Source organism: Gigantopelta aegis, chromosome 10, assembly GCF_016097555.1.
Source record: "Gigantopelta aegis isolate Gae_Host chromosome 10, Gae_host_genome, whole genome shotgun sequence".
Taxonomy (NCBI): Eukaryota; Metazoa; Mollusca; class Gastropoda; order Neomphalida; family Peltospiridae; genus Gigantopelta; species Gigantopelta aegis.
In genome coordinates this window covers 60,873,444-60,896,435 of record NC_054708.1, presented here as the reverse complement: position 1 = coordinate 60,896,435, position 22,992 = coordinate 60,873,444, and the positions used below count along the sequence as shown (strand labels likewise).

Sequence of the window (22,992 nt, the reverse complement as noted above, 5' to 3'; positions counted from 1 at the left end):
ACTAGTACAAACAGATTTTATGGCTATACCAACACATTTTTTTTTTCATCTTGAAACTAATTTTATATAAAATTTTATACTGCAATTATTTTCTGGCATACTTCGTAATTCACGCGAATCATTTCGTATATCCTTGGCATAATCCCGAATGTTTTCAAATTCTTTTCAGATCACTGGCATGATTTTGCAAGTAAGGTTTTGATTGGTCGAATGAAACGTCAACTGGACATGATCTCCAATGGGCTGCTGTTAGATCCACATGTAATAGTGGAGCTAATTTTAATTAGATTGACCAGTGATGTACATGATATGCGGGAGTTACAGGGAGCACACATTGGATGTATTGTATTACTTGATCATAAGAAGATGTGGCCTGGACAAGGATTTCCTTTAATGTGTAGTAATATATGAAAAGTAGGTCTTGGTGACCAAGTTATGGTCATGCAAAGTTAAATGATCCTTTATGAAATAATGAGGAAGATACGACCCAGACAAGGATTTCCTTTTATGTGTAGTAATGCATGAAAAGTAGATGGACAGGATAGCACATACCACTGCCTTTGATATACACATCGTGGTGACTGGCTGGAATAAGAAATAGCCCAGCAGAGCCAGTGGCACGGATTAATCCTAGACCAACAGGTTTACCACTTGACTACATCCCCCCCAACAGAACAGCCTGTTGGTTCATTCCGTTTGCACGGAAATGTGAGTAAAAGCAACAAAACCTCAACACAATGCAAAGTCAGTTCTCAAGCTCTATATTTAGCATATTCATTTCATAAATTGTGAACATCACAGACAGCATAGACAATAGAGCATTTCACAACTATTAAATATATTCTTGAAAAAATCCCAGTGTACCATATTACCATTTTCAAACTGGATGTAAAGCACAATAAGAAAAATGTTTTGAATGACTTTAGGCAAAGCAAAATAGTACTAAGTAAAACAAGTCAATAAATAAGCACCGTATGGCCACAGTATTGCACATATGTTAAAGCTGCCGTCTTAAAAATAGACCATCCACATCATTTTTCTTCCCTTAACACGACTTTCTTCAATATCCTTGGATGTTGTTAATCTAGGTCATATAATAATGTACTGATGCCGTTATATAATAATATACTGATGCCGTTATATAATAATGTGCTGTTGTTAATCTAGGTCATATAATAATGTACTGATGCCGTTATATAATAATGTACTGATGCCGTTATATAATAATGTGCTGTTGTTAATCTAGGTCATATAATAATGAGGGGTTGGAATTGGTAAACTGTAAAAAAGAGGAAATAAAGAGGCGTCACGTAAATTCTTGAAATCCTAGATTAAATTCTGTGCCATCTGACACATTTTGGAGGAAAGGACGATTAAAATGCGAGGAAACACAATGTTCCGGGAGAGGAAACGCAATGTTCCACGAGAGGAAACGCAATGTTCCACGAGAGGAAACGCAATGTTCCGGGAGAGGAAACGCAATGTTCCGGGAGAGGAAACGCAATGTTCCACGAGAGGAAACGCAATGTTCCGGGAGAGGAAACGCAATGTTCCACAAGAGGAAACGCAATGTTCCGGTAGAGGAAACGCAATGTTCCACGAGAGGAAACGCAATGTTCCGGTAGAGGAAACGCAATGTTCCACGAGAGGAGAAACGCAATGTTCCGGGAGAGAGGAAACGCAATGTTCCGGGAGAGGAAACGCAATGTTCCACGAGAGAGGAAACGCAATGTTCCACGAGAGAGGAAACGCAATGTTCTGGGAGAGGAAACGCAATGTTCCACGAGAGGAAACACAATGTTCTGGGAGAGGAAATGCAATGTTCCGGTAGAGGAAACGCAATGTTCTGGGAGAGAGGAAACGCAATGTTCTGGGAGAGAGGAAACGCAATGTTCCGGGAGAGAGGAAACGCAATGTTCCAGAGAGGAAACGCAATGTTCCGGGAGAGAGGAAACGCAATGTTCCGGTAGAGGAAATGCAATGTTCCGGTAGAGAGGAAACGCAATGTTCCGGTAGAGAGGAAACGCAATGTTCCGGGAGAGGAAACGCAATGTTCCAGAAAACAGCTGATCCCAGGAGAGGGGCAGGACATAGCCCAGTGGTAAAGCACTTGCTCGATGCGAGGTCGATCTGGGATCGATCCCTGTCAGTGGGCCCATTGGGCAATTTCTCGCTCCATCCAGTGCACCATGACTGGTACATCAAAGGCCGTGGTATGTGCTATCCTGTCTGTGGGATGGTGCATATAAAAGATCTTCTGCTGCTAATCGAAGAGAGTAGCCCATGAAGTGGCAACAGTGGGTTTCCTCTCAATATAATGTGGTCCTTAATCATGTCTGACGACATATAAACGTAAATAAAATGTGTTGAGTGTGTCATTAAATAAAACATTTTCTTCCTTTTGATCCGAGGAGAATTCCCATCCTTAAATAATGTACTGATGCTGTTGTTAATCTAGGTCATATAATAATGAACTGCTGCTGTTAAATAATAATGTACTGATGCTGTTGTTAATCTAGGTCATATAATAATGAACTGCTGCTGTTAAATAATAATGTACTGATGCCGTTGTTAATCTAGGGCATGGAATAATGTACTGATGCTGTTGTTAATGTAGTTGATTATGTATGAATGTATTCATCTGCCAAGAATGATGAACATCATGAACAGTGAATGCCATTCAACAGTTGATTCATAGAAAACTTTCTCTACTGTTCTCTATAATAATAGCTGAAGACTCATTTGTTGTACCTAAGACAGCTGACCATAGTAGATGTGTTTATATTTTAAAATGGGAACCAACATTAGAGTAAAAGCACACATTGTCAAGTTTATTGAAACAGTAGAATCTGATGTGTTTGTAATGGGAACTAATATTATAAGATGTGGCGGCGAGACGGCAGCTTTAACTAGCTTGTTCTGTCTACATGCTCAGTTTGAGATGTATTTGTCGGAGTAGATCTTTCGTGACGCTCACTGGAATAACTTCATTTTGTCCGGGAACTGGGACACTGACTCGGCCAATCAGCTGACTGTCACCACCCTTTTCATGCAAAACCTGAAATGTAATTATTGTATAAAAACACTCTTAAACTAGTGCTAATTATCTTATCAACAACACACAAAGAAGTCTGATCTTTTAATTTAACAATTTAGTAAGAACCAAAATTTACATAAACATTTAAAGGAATTAAATATAAAATACAAAATAACTGTAAAATAACTAGAGTCCCAAGTTATTGAGATATTTAAAACTCCTTGTTCTTATATTTGTCAGAATGCAATGTAACTATATGTAACTAAAGTTAGTTACAAATAGAATTATAATGAATTCAGGGAAGGATCCAGAATTTTGTAACAGGAGTGGGGTGTGCCAGAAAAATCTAAAAAGGCCTTTGGATTTATTGAAGGCAAGTTAAACGAGTTGCCGAGAGAGTGAGATCTGTTGCAGGCTTTCTTGAAAAGTTTGAAATCAAAATGTCCTGAAACGCGTTTTAAGGGCAAGTTAGTTTTGTTGATTGTGGATGATAGTTATAGGATATTAAACAAGCTTCCATTTCGTATCATGTTTATGTCCTGAGTGAAATAATGTTTAGTTGTCACGAGCTTTAGTGAGTGACAATGAAAATTATTTCAAGAGGGACATAAACATGACACAAAATGGTAGGGAGTTTAATATCCTATTTATTAGCCATAATCGATCTTAATTTATATCACTCAACTCATTTGGTTGATGTTCCTGTACGGTTGTAGTGCGCCAATCGATGACGTCATCGTGTGACATTTAAGTGTTACATCCCAATTGGCATTCTAGTGGGACGTATTACATTGATATATACCAAGATATTTCTAGCCATATTGGTAATAAATTTTTAAAAGCCACCAAAAAAAGAAGTAGTAGTAATTAAAAAGGTCACTTCAAAGGCTGGGTGAGGTTCACGAGATCCCCGAGACCCCTCCCCATGAATCCACCAAATGGAATTTGTATCAAAAGCCCAACAACAACTGTACCTTAGCAAACTGTGGTGTTGGGAAAGTAGCGAAGTCTGTGCGGACCTGGCCTCCAGGTCGGTGTGATGCCAACAACGTAGTAATCTGCACCTGCACCTGTTTTTAAAACAAAATATGTGTGTGAAAAACCAAGTCAAAAACAGTACTACCCATACATTGAGACCTCAATTCAGAAATATAAAAATAACATTGCTTGAAGAGCCATGCTGAAATTATTCTTCCATGAAAAATGTTTTTAAACTGATATGGGGCTGATGGAAAGAATTAAGTGAAGGGAACACACGGAATTGTAGATAAAATTTAATTTATTATTACTAAGTGTAATAATGTCTCTATTTTATACAAAGTTGTAATGTGGGACTGAATATCGGTAGTGTCAAACTGACTGCCAGTTACACGGTCAACTTCTGACACCATGGATTTGGGGTTTTAGTTAGTCAATATTTACTGTTACAATTTGTATTATCCCTAATTTTTTCCCCATCAGTATACAATATGACCTCTAGTATTTTTATCATCATGTAATACTTGACCTCTTGTATCTGCTTGTTAAGGGAGACAAGCGATGCCGTCTGCTCCACTAGCTGTTTGGCGGGACCGGTGTTCTCTGTTGTGGGCTTCACGCCAGGCTTCTTCTTGCTGATATCAATCACTCTGCAGCAGGCACTCAGCTTATTGGCATCCTGTATAATGGAAAGGCTTCAGTAGAACATACAAACAAACATACAGCAGTATCACCGTCCTTTTCTTACCGATCATATAATGAGCCGATTAAAAGAAAACAGTTCTTTTCCATCTAGTTTAAAATGTATTGCATAACCATGAAAAGAATAATTGTAAAATGATTGTGTTGCTAATATTAAAGTAAAAACCTTACAACTTCTCTGATTTAATGTAAAAGAAATTTATACATTTATTTGCTAAAATTCAGCAATACCATTTTGCATTTAGTTCTTATATTCTTACTTATTTAGATATTTTTTTAACAATTGTAAGCCTTGATCAATAAAATGAGAAATAGTTGCATGTGTCGATGTTTATCTCAATGAATGTTTGTTATTATTTGTATTAATTTAAAAAAAAAAAAATTATATTAAAAACAGCTAAATTAGTAATAAATTAAAAAAACTGTTTTAATATAAGGTTACTTTTACATATTGAACAGATCAAAATGAGCCATGGATTAAAAAAAATAATACTTTATTTTTTTTACATATTTTTAAAATAAAGAGAAAAAACCCTAGCTGATGTTTATAAACTGATCAAATCCATCTGTGGTAAATAAGACATTTAGTTCTGCAAAATTCATGTAATGTAAAAAATTAAGTTGTGAAATATAACAAAATAACAGTAAATATGTAAGTAAATATACAAACAGCCAGTAAAGTGGAGGTTTTCTTAAGCAGTATGTTTATCTCGTTCTTGCCGAGAGTCGAGTCTGGCAGCTGACCAACGGAAACTAATCCTGTGGGACTTGCCAGTCCTACTGGCTTCTTTGGAACCTTAAGTGGGGGCAGAGAAGCCATAGTTTTCTGAAAGTGAAAACCAAATGTTTTAATATTAATGAAATTTTAAAGTTTATTCAATGCAGGGCTTCTAGAATTTGTATAAAATCCACTAGCCATGGGATAAGTGATTTTAAAAATTCACTAGCCACAATTAGAAATTCACTAGCCCTACTTTACTTTAAGTTAATATAATTTTACTAAATAATAGTAATAATCAGATATGTCACTGAAAAAGGGAGATAGAGCTTAAAGACACTAACACTGGAGGGACTGGGATGGGGGCAGTTGATTTATATTTACAAAATAGACATAAATGCATCATTTGACTATTTTGTTTTAGTAGTAGTTGGGCATGGCAATATTAGTTATATACTAGCCCAACATTGAATATCACTAGCCATGGTAGTGGGGCTACCATAATTTAGAGGCCCTGTCAATGGTAAAATTATTTCACATAATATATAAGATGATGATCAGGTCATGGAAGGTTTTAAAGTTTGTTTTGTTTAATGACACCACTAGAGCACACTGATTTATTAATCAACGGCTAATGCATGTCAAACATTTGGTAATTCTGATATGTCTTAAGAGAGGAAACCTGCTACATTTTTCTATTACGGGTAGTAGCAAGGGATCTTTTATATGCACCATCCCATAGACAGGATAGCACATACCACAGCCTTTGATGTACCAGTCGTGATGCACTGGCTGGAGCGAGAAAAAGCCAAACCGACCGCGCATCAAGCGAGCGCTTTATCACTTGGCTACGTCTCGCCCCATAATATCTAAGATGATGATCAGGTCATGAAAGATAGTCAAAGGTGTTACGAGTGGGCCTTGGAAAAAGGGGGATTCCCAACACTCACCCATAACACGCATTGAAAGTGATGAATCACACAACAAATTAACAAAGTTTATGAATATTTAATAGGAAGACAATAAGATATATACAAATACAGAGTATGACAGTTTCTAATTTGGCAGATGAATATACAAATACAAGTGGGCAAACAAATATAATGCAAAAGTCCACAATCAAGGTTATATTTACCCAAAGTCTAGGAATGTCCAAGTTCAATCAAATCACATTATCAAGATCCAGTGCACACAAGTCTTCCATAAAGTCACATAAGCAAAGCACATATTCTTCAATTCAAAGTTCAAGCGAGCAAATCATATATTATACTTTGTCTCCGACGTGGAACAAGTTATCACTATATTAATACACAGTATTGTCTCCGACATGGATTACAAATATCATAATGCATAGTGACCGTCTGCCAGCAGGTCTACACATCAACTGAACTTCTCTCTCCTCTCTAACCCTGAATTCTGGGTAATCATAAGCTAAGAAGTTTGTAAAACTCACTAAAGGCCAATCTTATTATATAACACCAATCCAAGCTAATCAATCAGTCATTGAAACACGGCTCTGCTCGCTCATGCAGAACTACCACTCATACCAAGCGTAATCTTTGAATTTAATTACAACTTCTTATGTATACCACAATATTGTAATAAATAGCACTAAATAATATATACACAAACCCATAACAAAGGGAAAACATTTCTGTTTAGAATGTGAAAATAAATGATCAAACTATCGTAGGTTTGCCTGACAGTTATCAAAACGTATGTATTAAAAATTATATTGTTTTCCAAAGTGGTCAGACTAAGCCCACAGCTGAAAAGCTGATGGGGAATGGCAGGTGTGTGGCACAGATAGCCACAAGAGACAAGCACATGTCACAGTTGAGAGATAAGGACTGGGATGTGGAGGTGAACAAATCGGGTAGAAATGAGATGGAATTCAAAGGAGAGAAAGGAAAGGGGGCAGTGGGATAAACAATATTTTTTTATTGTTTTGCTTGCTGAAATTTATAAAATCAAATTTATAATTCAATAAATCATAAAGGTAATGATTTCAATATGTACAATGTTTCTGAATGTAACTTACCTTTAATTTATCTGCAGTCAGGCGAATATTTTCATTCTTCACAACACGTAATGCTTCTCGGAGACATTCATTCTAACAATGGAAGATAAAAATTCTGTTTAGCAGGTACAGTGACATCATATTTACAAGGATGATTTAGATTAAAGTGCTGTGCCAGACCATACACTAAAATTTCAAATTCCACAATTAAATGCTTTCTTAATTCATTGCAATAATATTTTACACCGATATGTAAATCAATAATTACGAAAATGCCCCATAAAAGTATTAAAACATCACTCCCGTAGAACACTGCCGGAAACGACCGAGTAAAATTCTCGGTAAAAACACTTGCCTGTAAATAGCCATGACGTCACGAAGGGAACGCACTTCACAGAAACCTATTACGAGATGACTTCCAGCGCAAGCGAAAGTGGAACCGACAGTGACTGCCAAGCTCATTGATCATGCGATTCTTCTTTCGATGATGAATAGTGTAGTAATGACGACTGGACTAATATTTGTGCAACACAACAAATAATGCCTTATCAGTTTGAACCTGGAACATCTTCCGACGAACCACCGGCCTGACAGATGACTATGAAAATGGTCGTGGAGACAGCTAACCACTAATTTACAACTTTCATTCTTGTTTTGTTCTTTAGCTTTTCGTGCGAATTATTTTGCTACACTGTATCTTCTAATACTTGTGATGTAGTAGAAAAGACGATAAATAACTCTTGAATTCTACAAGTCAAGTGGACCCGATATCGGTAATTTTAAAAAATAAACAAAAACGACTTTTAGTCCGTCCCATCACTCTATGAAGATGGGGTTTTTTGTGAATAATTTCAGTTTAGTTTGACGTCAAAATAAAAAAGTAAAAGTGTTTTGGAAATAACAAAACAATACTATTTTTTTTGTGTGCAGTTGTGAAAACAGTCTGCTCAGAAATAAATAACTTATAGCACATTCCATAGTATGAAAAAAGGTTTTCTCTGTGGGAAGGTATAGTAAAATTAATTTAATGTATTTATAGTCTGTTTTACAGGGAACGCCTTTTTTCATACTATGGAATTTACAAGTCATTTATTTCTGAGCCGATTGTTTTCTAAGATGCATACAGAATTAGCATTTTTTTTTTTTTTTTTTTTTTTTTTTACAAAAAAACCCTACATTTTTGTAGGCTATAGATACTTACTTGTCTGTACTTTATTGTTTTAATGTTCTCGAACTGTAAAGAAAAATCTCACAAATGAACGAGATGCAAACGACAACAAATCGGATCTCGATGATTGCATAAACCGTGCATGAGAAAACAAACTGACCGGAGTTGAAAGCATAACGCAATTTGGGACATAGACGATATGCACCCCAAGGTCGTTTCGGTGTGGATGGCGTCGGCTTGTTGTCATTTGTTTTGTGTTGCAGAAAAATTGTTGGTATGGCATCTTTTTTTAAAAGCCATAACACGTGGTATTCCCATATCTCACTTAAGCCGACAAGCCAGTTCGGACAAATCGAAACTAAAGTGTCTGCTGTTGCAACGGTCTCCGGCATTTTCTTCCTGTCCAGTATTTCCACGTTGTTTTAATCAAATTCACACACAGCTTTCTCACAGCAACATTACTAGGAAATGCGTGAAGACTAAATTTATCGGCTTTTATTGCTACAGCCGCCAATAACACGCCGTTTAACCATAATAAACACAAAAGAAGCAATGAACAATGGCGCTAACTATCGAAAGGAGTTCCGTTCGTGACGTCACAGATAAAATCTTACGGAAATTCCCGAAACGAATTCAGCTGGTTCTGTTTTTCAGGGGAATATTTTTAAATGGAAAATATACTGGTATATAATTGTTTTACATATTTTTTTTTAAATTTTCTAATCATATTAAATAATATCTTGATTGATATAGCTCAATACATCATACATCTGGAACAGCACTTTAAGGAAAAAAATCCCAGGAAGTCATCAAATGACTGAATGCAGGATATACAGAACACAACAGATGATTCTAGCCATTGACTGGCTATTGAGACCTAATCACCAGTCCACTGTTAAAAGGGAGAAATGCAAAAGTTGAGTGGTTAAAGGGAGAAAAGTAAAAAAGTTGAGAGGTGAGGTTAAAGAGACATACCCTAGTTTTTAAACACTAAGGATTATTTTTTACTATTAGAGCTGTTTTTGATAATTGAAATCATACTTTACTTAGATTTCCTTTTTTAAATTATCCATTTCCGTACATTCGAAGTGGTCATCCTGGTGTTTTTAATATTAAAAAATGCATTTCTCATATTTTTAAAAATGCACGTGTGTCTGAGAAGTAACAGTTATGGAGTCGAATTTTAGTCTTTATTTTTAGAGGGTATTTCACCATTTCAAGGTCACAGACTCAGGTTTCACTGAATTGTAACTTTATCCAAATGTGTTACAAGTTTGTAGATTAACTAAACAAAGTGTGCATTTTCAAAGGGCTGAAACTAGGGTTTGTCCCTTTAAGTATGAAAAGGTAAATAAATTATAATTCTGCAATAGTTTTTAACATGCACAATGGGTCAAGATTATTCTGTTTACATTACTTTTACAAATAGCAGCAAGAGATTAAGTAATGCCTTATTGGCACATAAATTCACCCCCCCCCCCCCCCACCCCCCCTTTAAAAAAGAAGAATAATAATAAAAATCATGAGGGAGAGTGTTAACAAAAGCAGTGGAAAAAAGAGAAATAAAGACAAGGATAAATGCAAGCACATTGAAATGAAACAAGTTGGTGCTACCTGCTGTAAAAGAAGTGGCGACTCCTGGGAAGGCGTTCCGGGAAAGACTCCAGAGAAAGACCCGGATGGGGAGGTAGCTGTAAAATCAAAATAACAATTAAAAAAACAATGCAATACAATTATAGACAGCAGGTAATATCAAAAATGTTACAACCCCTCCCCACCCCCCACCCACCAAATTGTGTGTGACATTAGTCCTATCTGATGACCTCTTGTAATAATCTTGAAGATCAATCAGGTGACAAATATTGACTGTAATGTTCCCTACATCATAATAGGATTAAAAAAAAAAAAAAAATTGTACTTTATTTTAAGTTTTATATAACTTTCTGCTTTTTCTAATCACTGTTGTTTTGAATGATGGTCTCAAAATGACAACTTATGTTTTTTATTTCTACCATCACCTTAAAATGAAACATTTACAACAATCACAAACTAAATATAATAATACCTAAATAAGAAACATTTATCATTGAACAATATTTAATGTATAATGTACAGACATTTTAAAACGTCATCACACTGATCAATATATTACATGACATGAAATGTTTAATACCCATCTAACTAAATGTCTCTTTCTATTTCTTTAAGCTAAGTTTACACCAATTACATAGATGGACCTAAATAAGAAATATGCTTTAAATCAGTAACCAAGTACATTGTATAATCAAAGTTGAATGGTTGGTATAAATTCATTATAATCAATAACGATACTGCATCAAGTAAGAAATACTCTTTTTTTTCAAATAAGACAGACTTTAATTTTTTTTTTTTTTAAACCTGAAATTATAATTTTCCCTGCCTTAGAAAGAAAGATGTATGAAAAAAGAGAAGTAATGTGCAAAGTAAATTGAACAATAGAGGGGCCGTACCCTTCCCTCAAATCACACCTCTCTTTTTTCACTACTTTCTTCTATAATTTCTTGCCTTATAACAATATAAAATCCTGGCTATGCCAATTGTACCTTTTATAACACTGTGAATATAACAAATAAATTATGAAATTGCTTTTTTTATGTGCACACATTACAGTAAAGAATGTCATACTGGTGGGTAATTTATTTATGTTAAAAATTAATAATAATTTAAAAAAATAAAATAATAAAACCATCATTTGTATAAAATCATGAGATCATACAAGTTCCAAAAGATCCCAAACCACAAATAAGAGGATAAAGATTAAAAGCATGCATTAAACTATAAAATTTAAAGTAATGTGACATGGTTGTAGCTGTGACAGCAAACTATACCACAGAGAGAGAGAGAGACACTTCTCATCACTATTTATATATATAATTTACCTACTATCCATTTCTATTTATTGTTCCCTTTTATTCCTGCATGTACCATGGCTCACCCTGTCACTGCCAAATTGGACAATTGATCTTTTTTTTTTTTTTAAATACAAAATGGATACAACATTTAGTCTTTGGCTAATGAAGTTCTCTTTAAATTAACCACATTTTAATTTTAAAATACTGCATATCTAAAAATTGGCTCAACTAAAATGTGTTCCAGTGTGAGCACTGCTGTAAGTACAAACTTTATTACATCATAATATATAACCATATGATTTATTACATAGTGAAACCCACTTATGAAATGTGATTTGCAACTTTAGTAGAATACACTTTCTTTTTCAGTTATTATATACAGTACCAGTATCCATATATGTGTATTGGCCTGATGTTTAAAAAATATAATGAGTCAATTATAATACTGGCTGGATTATAAAAATATTATGGTCAAATATATTTTACTACATAATAACAATTGGCTACTAAATAGCGACAGCTTTGCCTATTATTGCTTACATTAACACATTAACAATGCATAAAAGTAAAATAGTATCAAGTTTATGTATAATCTATTCTGCTAACTGCAAGTTTTGGAGGAAGGTAAAAAATATAACAAAAAAAAAGCCACCCAAAACCCCAAAAAACTCACACCCCACCCCAAAAAAAAGAGAAAAAAAAACAAGAAAAAAAAACAAGAAAAAACCAGAAAGAAAAAAGTGACATACAGTTCAAACGTGTTATACTTCTTCTCATTGAAAGCACTTAGTATAGTGTAAATGTTTCTTTAAAAATTATACAGCTTGGTATTAACATTATTAAGACTGACGATTCTTGATTATAATACATTTCATCATAAAAGTTTTAAACATTATGTGATTTAAAATATTAACATTATTAACACTATCTAGAATGAACAAATGACACTTTATTACCATAAAATTATGTATAGAAAACGTGATATAAACAACAAAAATAATACAATGAATAAATAACAAGAAATCCGCCACATTAAATGTCTCGCCTACCATAAACCTTTTTACTGCAACGTGATGAACATCTACAGGTGCACCTATAAACCAAGTTTCATTGACCTCATCTACAGGTGCAACTATAGACCAAGTTTCATTGACCTCATTTACAGGTGCAACTATAGACCAAGTTTCAATGACCTAGGACTTGTAGTTTGTGAGAAACTGATCTAAGGAAGGAAATGTTTTATTTAATGATGCACTCAAAACACATCTTATTGACAGTTATATGTTGTCGGACTTACGGTTGAGGACCACACAGATACTGAGAGAGGAAAACTTCTGTTTCCACTTCATGGGCTACTCTTTTTGATTAGCACCAAAGGATCTTTTATATGCACCATCCTACAGACAAGATAGTATATAACATGGGCTTTATTACACCAGTTGCGGAGCACTGGCTGGAACGAGAAATAGCCCAATGGGTGAAACTGATCTAAACACGAAATTTTAATGCAAAACTTGAAGCCATATCTACTGCTGCTGCAGCCGTGGGAAAAGTGATACTTATTTTTTGCCCTTTTATTTCGTAAAAGCGAGACAAACATAGGTTGCAACCTTCATGCATAACAGTGAAGACCAGAGTGAAAAAGATTGCAATCAGCACCAATACATAAAATATCCCTCAAAGATTCCTGATAAACAAAACAAAAACAAACAATACCCTTCTTTTTGGATTTAGCTGCAATTAAAATTTGGTGAACTTTCTAATGAATTATATTATAGTAAAATAATACCAATCTGTAAATACTCTTGTTATAAATGCTGAACTGGTCAAAATAACATAACTGGTCAAAATAACATTTTTATTATCCACATACCAAGTAGTTCAAGATAATCAGGGAAATATAACCAGTATGACACACGAGTCATAATGATTTCATGTGCACAACGAATGACGTCATTTTGGGAAGTGACATCGTAACAATGTGGCTTCCCCAGTTTTAGCTCTGTGTAATTGCTTAACAAAATGACGTCATTCCTGAAAATGAAGTCATTCTGTCGTCTTCTAGTTATGTTTGAAACATTTTGACATCATCTTTGTTCATAAAAATAATACGGATAATAGAGAAATTATTACACTTGTGTGTGATTCGTACTGGTTTTTACGAAACTCATGTCAGAATTCATGTATTACTCTTGCTCTCTCTCAAGTAATACAATAATCCTGATACTTGTTTCATAAAATCAGTACGACACACAAGCTCGTATAATAATCTATATACCTTTTTTCAGAGGTTTCTTTAATTTAAAATTAATAAAATAACTGTTTATGTTATTCATTAATATTGAATCAATAAACGTTATTAATTGTCTTAAATTGTTTGTATTAACATGTGAAAGAATGTAAGAATTTCCCCATTTCACTACTGACGGAAGAAGCCGAATCGCAGAATAAAAATTCCTCTTATTGCGTGTATTAATTTCCTGAATGAAGAGTTTGATTGTTATTTCATAGCAGGGTTTAAGCTCTTATTCCGTGTATTAATTTTCTGAAGGAAGAGTTTGATATTTCATAGCAGGGTTTAAGCTAGAGCTTGCCAAATCACCAAATGCAAATTAAAGTTGAATTTGGTGAATATATTTCATTAATTATTCACCAAAAAGCTAACTAAAAAATCATCTGTCATTAATAAATGTTTTTTTTTTTTGCTAAATGAAACTTGAATTTGGCATAAGATTTTCTTAGTAACTTTGCCAAATTGCAGATATTTTATGGGCTTCAGGCGTAACCCTGCATAGGTTTTGGTATTGATGAAATAGTTATACACATATATATATACAACAATAACTGAACATGATAATGTTTGACATTTATGGAAGTGTGAACCACATAACTGCTTTACGCACATATACATGTATGAATGGCTTCGCACTAATGCACTCTGCTGTAAAGTGATCCTGTCGTTCATACATGTACTTCCATGAATGTCAAACATTATCACATTCAATTCTTATATTTATAATATACTCATGTTGTAATCTTGCTGTAACCACTTTATGCATTGTAAAACATATTATTTTGCTATTTTGCAACCAAGATGTTTTAATATGCTAGCTTCTAAAATTGGCCAGCTCCTACGACCAGGACAGGAACACTCTTATAACGTCAGGCAGCCTTTTATAATGACAAAGCCTCTCATTATTACACACCTTCTCATAAGTATACAGCCTATTATAGTTACAAAGCCTCTCATAATTACACACCTTCTCATAAGTATACAGCACCCTAGTATGACAAAAATAATAATCAGAAATTGCATGTCAAATAATTTTTTTTTTTTTTTTTTATGCATTCATGTAAGTTTATATCCTAATTGAAAAACATTGTAATGATTGGCATATTGTTCTTTGAGGTGAGACATAAACATGATATATAAAGACAGTGAATTGATAATTTTGTTCATGTTTAGTGCCGCATCATGAGAATTAAAGACAACAACCTGACATGCCAGACGACTGACGCGTGAGACCTTCCAGGAGAGTTTTCTTCGACAACACTTTAAGTCGTTCCTTCAGCTCCAGCTTCTCACGTTCAAGGACATCGATGTCACCCTGCAAGACATCCAGGGTGTCTTCAAGTTCTCTGAAGAACACAAAAAAAAGAAAACATAAGCATAAAAAAAGTTAAAGTTTGTTTTGTTTAACGACACCACTAGAGCACATTGATTAATTAATTAATCATCAGCTATTGGATATCAACCATTTGGTAATTCTGATAGATAGTCATCAGAGGAAACCCGCTACATTTTTCCTAATGCAGCAAGGGATCTTTTATATGCAGTTATCCATAGAGAGTAAAGCACATACCACCACTTTTGACCAGTTGTGGTGCACTGGTTGAAATGAAAAAACCCTCCATCAGTTGAATGGATCCACTTAGGTGGTTCGATCCTGTGATGCAAGCACCTCAAGCAAGCACTCAGCTGACTGAGCTAAATCCTGACCCCATATAAACACAAAAAAATTAACACACAATAAACAACAAAACATCTTTTCCAATTAAAACTTACTTATGGTGTTTGTGCTTGCAGTTAACTTATGTCTCACAGAGTTTCAAATTAACTTATAGTCATGGAGCTATCAATTTGAGTTATGCTTATTTCATTGGATGGTATGGCTGTGGCGACTGGGTCATCACCTAGGAGCATCCACTTGTATGTTTTTAAATTGATAACACACATGTGTTATTGCCATGTGAGATGATAAATAACTCATGGTGTTCTCACCAAAGAGTGTGTAAGAAATTAACATATTACATAATAAACAACAATAAAGATATAAACAGAAAATACTGGAATCCTTTTAGCAACAATTTTACAATACTTACCAAAGTAAAACAACTGTATATAACAATAATTATGTCTCTAATATGTTAAAAAAATTGGTCAACTGTGGGTTACTAGTTAACTGTTTTCAATTGGTGTACTTCTTTGATTTTGAAACTTGATGACAGCCTTGAAACTAAAACAAAAACGTAACTAACTTTTCTTTTTTCTTAAACTGGATCATGGCGTCATCGAGTTTCCTCTTCATTTTGTCCACCTGTTCATTCGAGCCGCGTGTGGCGTTTTCAAATTTCCGCTCAAGCAGACTGATCCGCACTTGCTGTTCGCTGATCTCTTCTTGCTGTTAGAAATAAACAAATGAATTAATGTCATTAATGGTTAATAACACCCCAGAAGGGCTAGGTCACACACTCACCAATTGTGAATTTTAAGAACAATTGGCAAATTTTATTTTAATTTGGCAAAAAGTATTTGTGTAATAATTGATAGTTTTGGTGAAAATAGCTATTGGTTTTGCATTTATGAGATAATTTGGTGAAATGTTTTGCTCACCAAGAGTTAGCCCTGCCCCAGCATGAAATACACATCAGCTATTGGGTGTCAAACTGATAAATGAATGAATAAATTGATGATACTTACCTTTTGTGACACCCAATAGCCGATGTGTATTTTATGCTGGCGTGTCATTAAACATTCATTCATTCAAATTGATGATCAACATCAATGTAAAAATTACAACTACGATAAATTACTCCCCTCCTTTAATTACGATTATATTTCCCCTACATTTTGCCTAGACATAAATCTATCATAAAAAACCCATTACAATGACACAGATTCAACATACAAATTTGTAACCATGTCACCTATATCGACTTTGCTGGGATCTACTTTTTTATAGAACATTAAATAATTAATTTTAACTTTAAATCCTATTCATCATCTGATCTCTTTTACTTACACAAAAAAAACCCCCAAACCCACAACAGTTTCATCATCTAATCTTTAGGAATCATTACAGCTAACATTTTCCAGGACAATCAATTGTGGACTTTTATAATCAATCATCACACCCAGAAAGCCCAACAAACCAATGTTCGATAACAATCACTCATCACACCTAGAAAGCCCAACCAATCAACGTTCAATAATAATCACTCATCACACCAGCAACATGAAGGCTCAACATTCAATAATAATCACTCATCACACCAGCAGCATAAAGGCTCAATGTTCGATAATAATCACTCATCAAACCAGCAGCATGAAGGCTCAACATTCGATAATAATCACTCATCAAACCAGCAGCATGAAGGCTCAACGTTCGATAATAATCACTCATCACACCAGCAGCACGAAGGCTCAACGTTCAATAATAATCACTCATCACACCAGCAGCACGAAGGCTCAACGTTCAATAATAATCACTCATCACACCAGCAGCACGAAGGCTCAACGTTCAATAATAATCACTCATCACACCAGCAGCATGAAGGCTAAACATTCAATAATAATCACTCATCACACCAGCAACACGAAGGCTCAACGTTCAATAATAATCACTCATCACACCAGCAGCATGAAGGCTCAACGTTCAATAATAATCACTCATCACACCAGCAGCATGAAAGCTCAACGTTCAATAATAATCACTCATCACACAGCACGAAGGCTCAACGTTCAATAATAATCACTCATCACACCAGCAACACGAAGGCTCAATGTTCAATAATAATCACTCATCACACCAGCAGCACGAAGGCTCAATGTTCGATAATAATCACTCATCACACAGCACGAAGGCTCAACGTTCAATAATAATCACTCATCACACCAGCAGCACGAAGGCTCAACGTTCAATAATAATCACTCATCACACCAGCAGCACGAAGGCTCAACGTTCGATAATAATCACTCATCACACAGCACAAAGGCTCAACATTCAATAATAATCAATCATCACACCAGCAGCACGAAGGCTCAACGTTCGATAATAATCACTCATCACACCAGCAGCAAGGAGGCTCAATGTTCAATAATAATCACTCATCACACCAGCACCAAGGAGGTTCAATGTTCAATAATAATCACTCATCACACCAGCACCAAGGAGGCTCAATGTTCGATAATAATCACTCATCACACAGCATGAAGGCTCAACATTCGATAATAATCACTCATCACACCAGCAGCAGGAAGGCTCAGTGTTCGATAATAATCACTCATCACACCAGCAGCACGAAGTCTCAACATTCGATAATAATCACTCATCACACAGCACAAAGGCTCAACGTTCAATAATAATCACTCATCACACCAGCAGCACGAAGGTTCAACGTTCGATAATAATCACTCATCACACAGCACGAAGGCTCAACATTCAATAATAATCAATCATCACACCAGCAGCACGAAGGCTCAACGTTCGATAATAATCACTCATCACACCAGCAGCAAGGAGGCTCAACGTTTGATAATAATCACTCATCACACCAGCAGCAAGGAGGCTCAATGTTCAATAATAATCACTCATCACACCAGCAACATGAAGTCTCAATGTTCAATAATAATCACTCATCACACCAGCAGCACGAAGGCTCAATGTTCGATAATAATCACTCATCACACAGCACGAAGGCTCAACGTTCAATAATAATCACTCATCACACCAGCAGCACGAAGGCTCAACGTTCGATAATAATCACTCATCACACAGCACGAAGGCTCAACGTTCGATAATAATCACTCATCACACCAGCAGCAAGGAGGCTCAACGTTCGATAATAATCACTCATCACACCAGCAGCACGAAGGCTCAACATTCGATAATAATCACTCATCACACAGCACGAAGGCTCTAACCTTGAGCTTGAGCTGCTTCTTCAGATCCATGATGGCCTCCTCTTTGTTGTCCAGCTTGTACTTCATCACCTCCGTGTCGGCAATCTGGGCCTTCACCGTGTTCGCTCGCTGACGTACCGGCGCCACAATCTGACAGAAGAAACACAACACATTTCGTATTTTCTTTTTTTCACTCCATTAATCGATGTGTAATCAATATTTATAACTTTTATTTAATACATATTTTTTACAGGGCTCGAACGTAAGAATTTATCACCCATGGCAATTAAAAAAAAAAATTGCTGTTAGCAAAATAGCCCATTGACAGTAATTTTGAGCCTCCCTACAGCAGTTATTTTTTTAATGTAACTTTTTTTTGCAGCAAATAAACATGACTGAAAGGTTATTTTGCTGTTGGAAGTCTATTCCAAATGTACAAAATTGAAAATACATTTTGCCATTGTTGATGAGCTTCACCACCAGCAGTAGTTTTAATAATGCCGACCTATGGCAATTTATATTTCCAATGAAAGCAATTACCTTTGGCACCATCATTTCATTTGAGCCCTGCTTTCAAATGAGGCAAGCCAAAGACTAATATTTTTTTTTATTCATGTAAAGTTCAAGCACACCGTTTATATTTTCATGGACATCTAGAACATAATGTTGTTTGTAATGTGATAAACTACATTCTGAGTTTGTTATCATGAAGTATATTACTGTGTACCTTTTTGTCGTGGGTCCCATCAAAGTCATATTCACCATTCTCCATTGCATTAGCCAGCTGGTTCATTGTTCCAACAACAGTTCCAAACGACAACCTGACACAAAAATTTACACATCAACAAAACTATAGCTTTCCTCCCAAAAACTGTATGCCCAGTATTTCAATCTAAATGAGCACTATGAAAAATTAAAAAAGCACTGTTAGTGCTTTATTCCTTTTTTTGTTTAAATCCTAATAAACCAACAACACCCCCCCCCCCCCCCCTCCAGCTATCTGCTCTTGAACAAGCAATTATTTCGTGTACTTAAAGAAAGATATTACTTCACAGTTAAATATTTATGAATTGTGGAAGCCATTATGGTTAAATTTACAGATTCTGAAGCAATCACTATATGTTTGCCTACTTACAATACTGCAGTAGCAACTCTTAATGGACAGTAAAAGATGATGACAATGATTTCTAGTTTGAGGAAAAGTAGGATGAAGAAAGTGAGGATAGACAACATATCCTCCTCCAAAGTAGAAAGAATGTATCTTCTAGATAGTGACAGTTCTACAAAGTAGAAAGGATGCATCTCCTAGGTAGTGACAGTTCTACAAAGTAGAAAGGATGCATCTCCTAGGTAGTGACAGTTCTACAAAGTAGAAAGGATGCATCTCCTAGGTAGTGACATTCTACAAAGTAGAAAGGATGCATCTCCTAGGTAGTGACAGTTCTACAAAGTAGAAAGGATGCATCTCCTAGGTAGTGACAGTTCTACAAAGTAGAAAGGATGCATCTCCTAGGTAGTGACAGTTCTACAAAGTAGAAAGGATGCATCTCCTAGGTAGTGACATTCTACAAAGTAGAAAGGATGCATCTCCTAGGTAGTGGCAGTTCTACAAAGTAGAAAGGATGCATCTCCTAGGTAGTGACATTCTACAAAGTAGAAAGGATGCATCTCCTAGGTAGTGGCAGTTCTACAAAGTAGAAAGGATGCATCTCCTAGGTAGTGACATTCTACAAAGTAGAAAGGATGCATCTCCTAGGTAGTGGCAGTTCTACAAAGTAGAAAGGATGCATCTCCTAGGTAGTGACATTCTACAAAGTAGAAAGGATGCATCTCCTAGGTAGTGACATTCTACAAAGTAGAAAGGATGCATCTCCTAGGTAGTGACATTCTACAAAGTAGAAAGGATGCATCTCCTAGGTAGTGGCAGTTCTACAAAGTAGAAAGGATGCATCTCCTAGGTAGTGACATTCTACAAAGTAGAAAGGATGCATCTCCTAGGTAGTGACATTCTACAAAGTAGAAAGGATGCATCTCCTAGGTAGTGGCAGTCTTCCTACAAGACCGAAGGGATGTATTTTACTGGAGAGTTGCCGTCCTCTTACAAAGTTGAAAAGATTCTTCCTAGGGAACATTAGTCTTATATATGGTGATTCATGGAAGCATTCAAGATCATATCAAAACTTCCTTTTGATTCTGCCTTGTGCTGAGATATGATTTTAAATATGATAACCGTTTAGTCATTTACTTTACCTGAGACATTCGTAAGGCCCATTGTCTTCTTTACTGTAGATTTTGTCTACAGCCTGGTATGCAAGTTCTTCCATCTTCTTTGGCATGAGACCCTCAGCATCTGAGCATCATTGAAAAGTATGTCACATTAAAGTAAAAGTGTAGAGAGGCCCAAAAGCCTTAGTTAAGTATACTCTTTAACTTGATATACCAGCAAAAAGAAACAAACCAGCTTGTGAATTTTCAATATAGTCATCTTGTATTTAGTTTGTATCACTTGACTATCAATGTATCATTCTTCCATACACTGAGATAAAAGATGGGTCAATTCACTCATAAATAATACTATTACAACATTGAACTTATTCCAGTATCGAAATCTTTCTCATAATCAAACATTAATCAGATCCACTGTGGAATAAATCTCAAATATTACATGAAAATTTCAAAACATAAATATTTTTAAAAATGTAATGAAGCTAAAAAAATATTGAATAATACACTAAAAATCTGTTATACAAATGTTTAATGTGAAAATGAAACAAAACTTTTGAAAAAAATCATAAGAGACATGACCACCATTACCCATAATAATACTGATATAACATGTGCAGCCTCTATCCCTTTTGTGACATGCAAATATATTCAGTGTTAGTGTACTTAGTATACCTAGCAGCTGTTGGCTAACTGATGCAAAAAGCTAAACATTTCTACTCCCATGGCTACAGAATCCTGTTAGTTCTATAGTTATTTTGACCAGCTGGCCCTAAGGTTTTCAATACTTGTTATGCATTCGGTTATATTGCCCCTCCCCAATGAAACAGTTATACGTGCTTGGCAGTAAGAGTTTAACAGTAATAAATGTACCATAAAGTTATCTGCTAGTTTTACTATAATATATAAATTATTACTGAGGTCAATTTAAGTCCCTTGGTCTGATTAAGTTAACCTCAGATCAGTGGCATGTTAAACACAATAATTTATTGATTACTGCAGACATAAATTAAAGCAAACATTAACTGTCAAGAAAAAAAAGGTAATCCCATCAGAATAAATTTTATTTAATTTAGTAGTTATTTCAACTTGTATGTTTCAGTATAAGCAGTATAGTTTTATTAATTATTATTAAACCATTTAAATTATATACAACATTGTGTACCATTATTCACTTAAAATCCATACATGACTGTATATATGTTTTCATTTGAATTGTATTAAAGACCTTGACTTGAAAACAAATTGAGGCGAGTGATTAATTGCTCCCCTAATTTAGATTGTGGGGAATCATTTAAGATAATACCATATTGATACCATATAAATTCACTACCTATGGGGAGCTAAAAATTAATATTTTTGAAGTAGTTTCAAGTGAGTGATGGGGAACAAGAGTAATAGCGCCCTTTAATTGGCAAACGTTTGTTTTGTTTAACGACACCTCTAAAGTACATTGATTAATTATTCACCGGCTATTGGATGTCAAACATTTGGTAATTCTGACACGTAGTCATCAGAGGAAACCCGCTACATTTTTTCATTAGCAGCAAGGGGTCTTTTATATGCACTTTCCCACTGACAGGAAAGCACATACCACAGCCTTTGATGAGTTGTGGGCCACTGGTTGGAATGAGAAAAAACTCAATCAGTTGAATGGATCCACCAAGGTGCTTTGATCTTATGATGCAAGCACCTTTGGTGAGCACTCAATCAATTGAGCTAAATCCCCCCCCCCCCCCCCCCCCCACTTTAAATGGCAAGGTCTGGAGCCAATTTCACAAAGCATCGTAAGTTTACATCTGCGACTGGCAGTAATACCAGTCATACAGTTACATGTGTTTGGCATCTACTTCACACAGAAAATTATATCATTATGCAAGATGGGGCATTTTAAGGACCAAATAAAATAAAATATATGTACCGGGTACTTCTAACTATTTATGGTACTATAATAGTAATAAGAATTGTGGTTTTGTCGTAAATATATGTTTATGTGCAAAACTAGGCTTATGTTTTGTGAAATTGGGCCCTAGTACTAGTTCATTTGATGCTATTTTACTACCTGTGAGGTT

General features: G+C 35.2%; 1 protein-coding gene across 4 annotated transcripts in view; it reads right to left on the bottom strand.

Annotated features, from left to right (window-relative positions):
- Nucleotides 1-2,325: 2,325 nt before the first annotated feature.
- The window catches only part of LOC121383103 (dynactin subunit 1-like), a 59,380-nt gene continuing 38,713 nt past the window's right edge, over nt 2,326-22,992 (bottom strand). For 3 of the 4 annotated variants that reach the window (XM_041512884.1, XM_041512885.1, XM_041512887.1), the window contains 12 exons: nt 20,948-21,047; nt 19,425-19,518; nt 18,719-18,847; nt 16,054-16,196; nt 15,011-15,153; nt 13,231-13,248; nt 10,238-10,314; nt 7,477-7,548; nt 5,388-5,543; nt 4,545-4,694; nt 4,012-4,107; nt 2,326-3,058 (listed from right to left, as the gene is read on the bottom strand). In XM_041512884.1, the coding sequence (XP_041368818.1) occupies nt 2,924-3,058; nt 4,012-4,107; nt 4,545-4,694; nt 5,388-5,543; nt 7,477-7,548; nt 10,238-10,314; nt 13,231-13,248; nt 15,011-15,153; nt 16,054-16,196; nt 18,719-18,847; nt 19,425-19,518; nt 20,948-21,047 (1,313 nt within the window). In that variant the 3' untranslated portion in view covers nt 2,326-2,923. The remainder of the gene's footprint in view (nt 3,059-4,011; nt 4,108-4,544; nt 4,695-5,387; nt 5,544-7,476; nt 7,549-10,237; nt 10,315-13,230; nt 13,249-15,010; nt 15,154-16,053; nt 16,197-18,718; nt 18,848-19,424; nt 19,519-20,947; nt 21,048-22,992) is intronic. The other variant, XM_041512886.1, reaches the window with a different exon arrangement.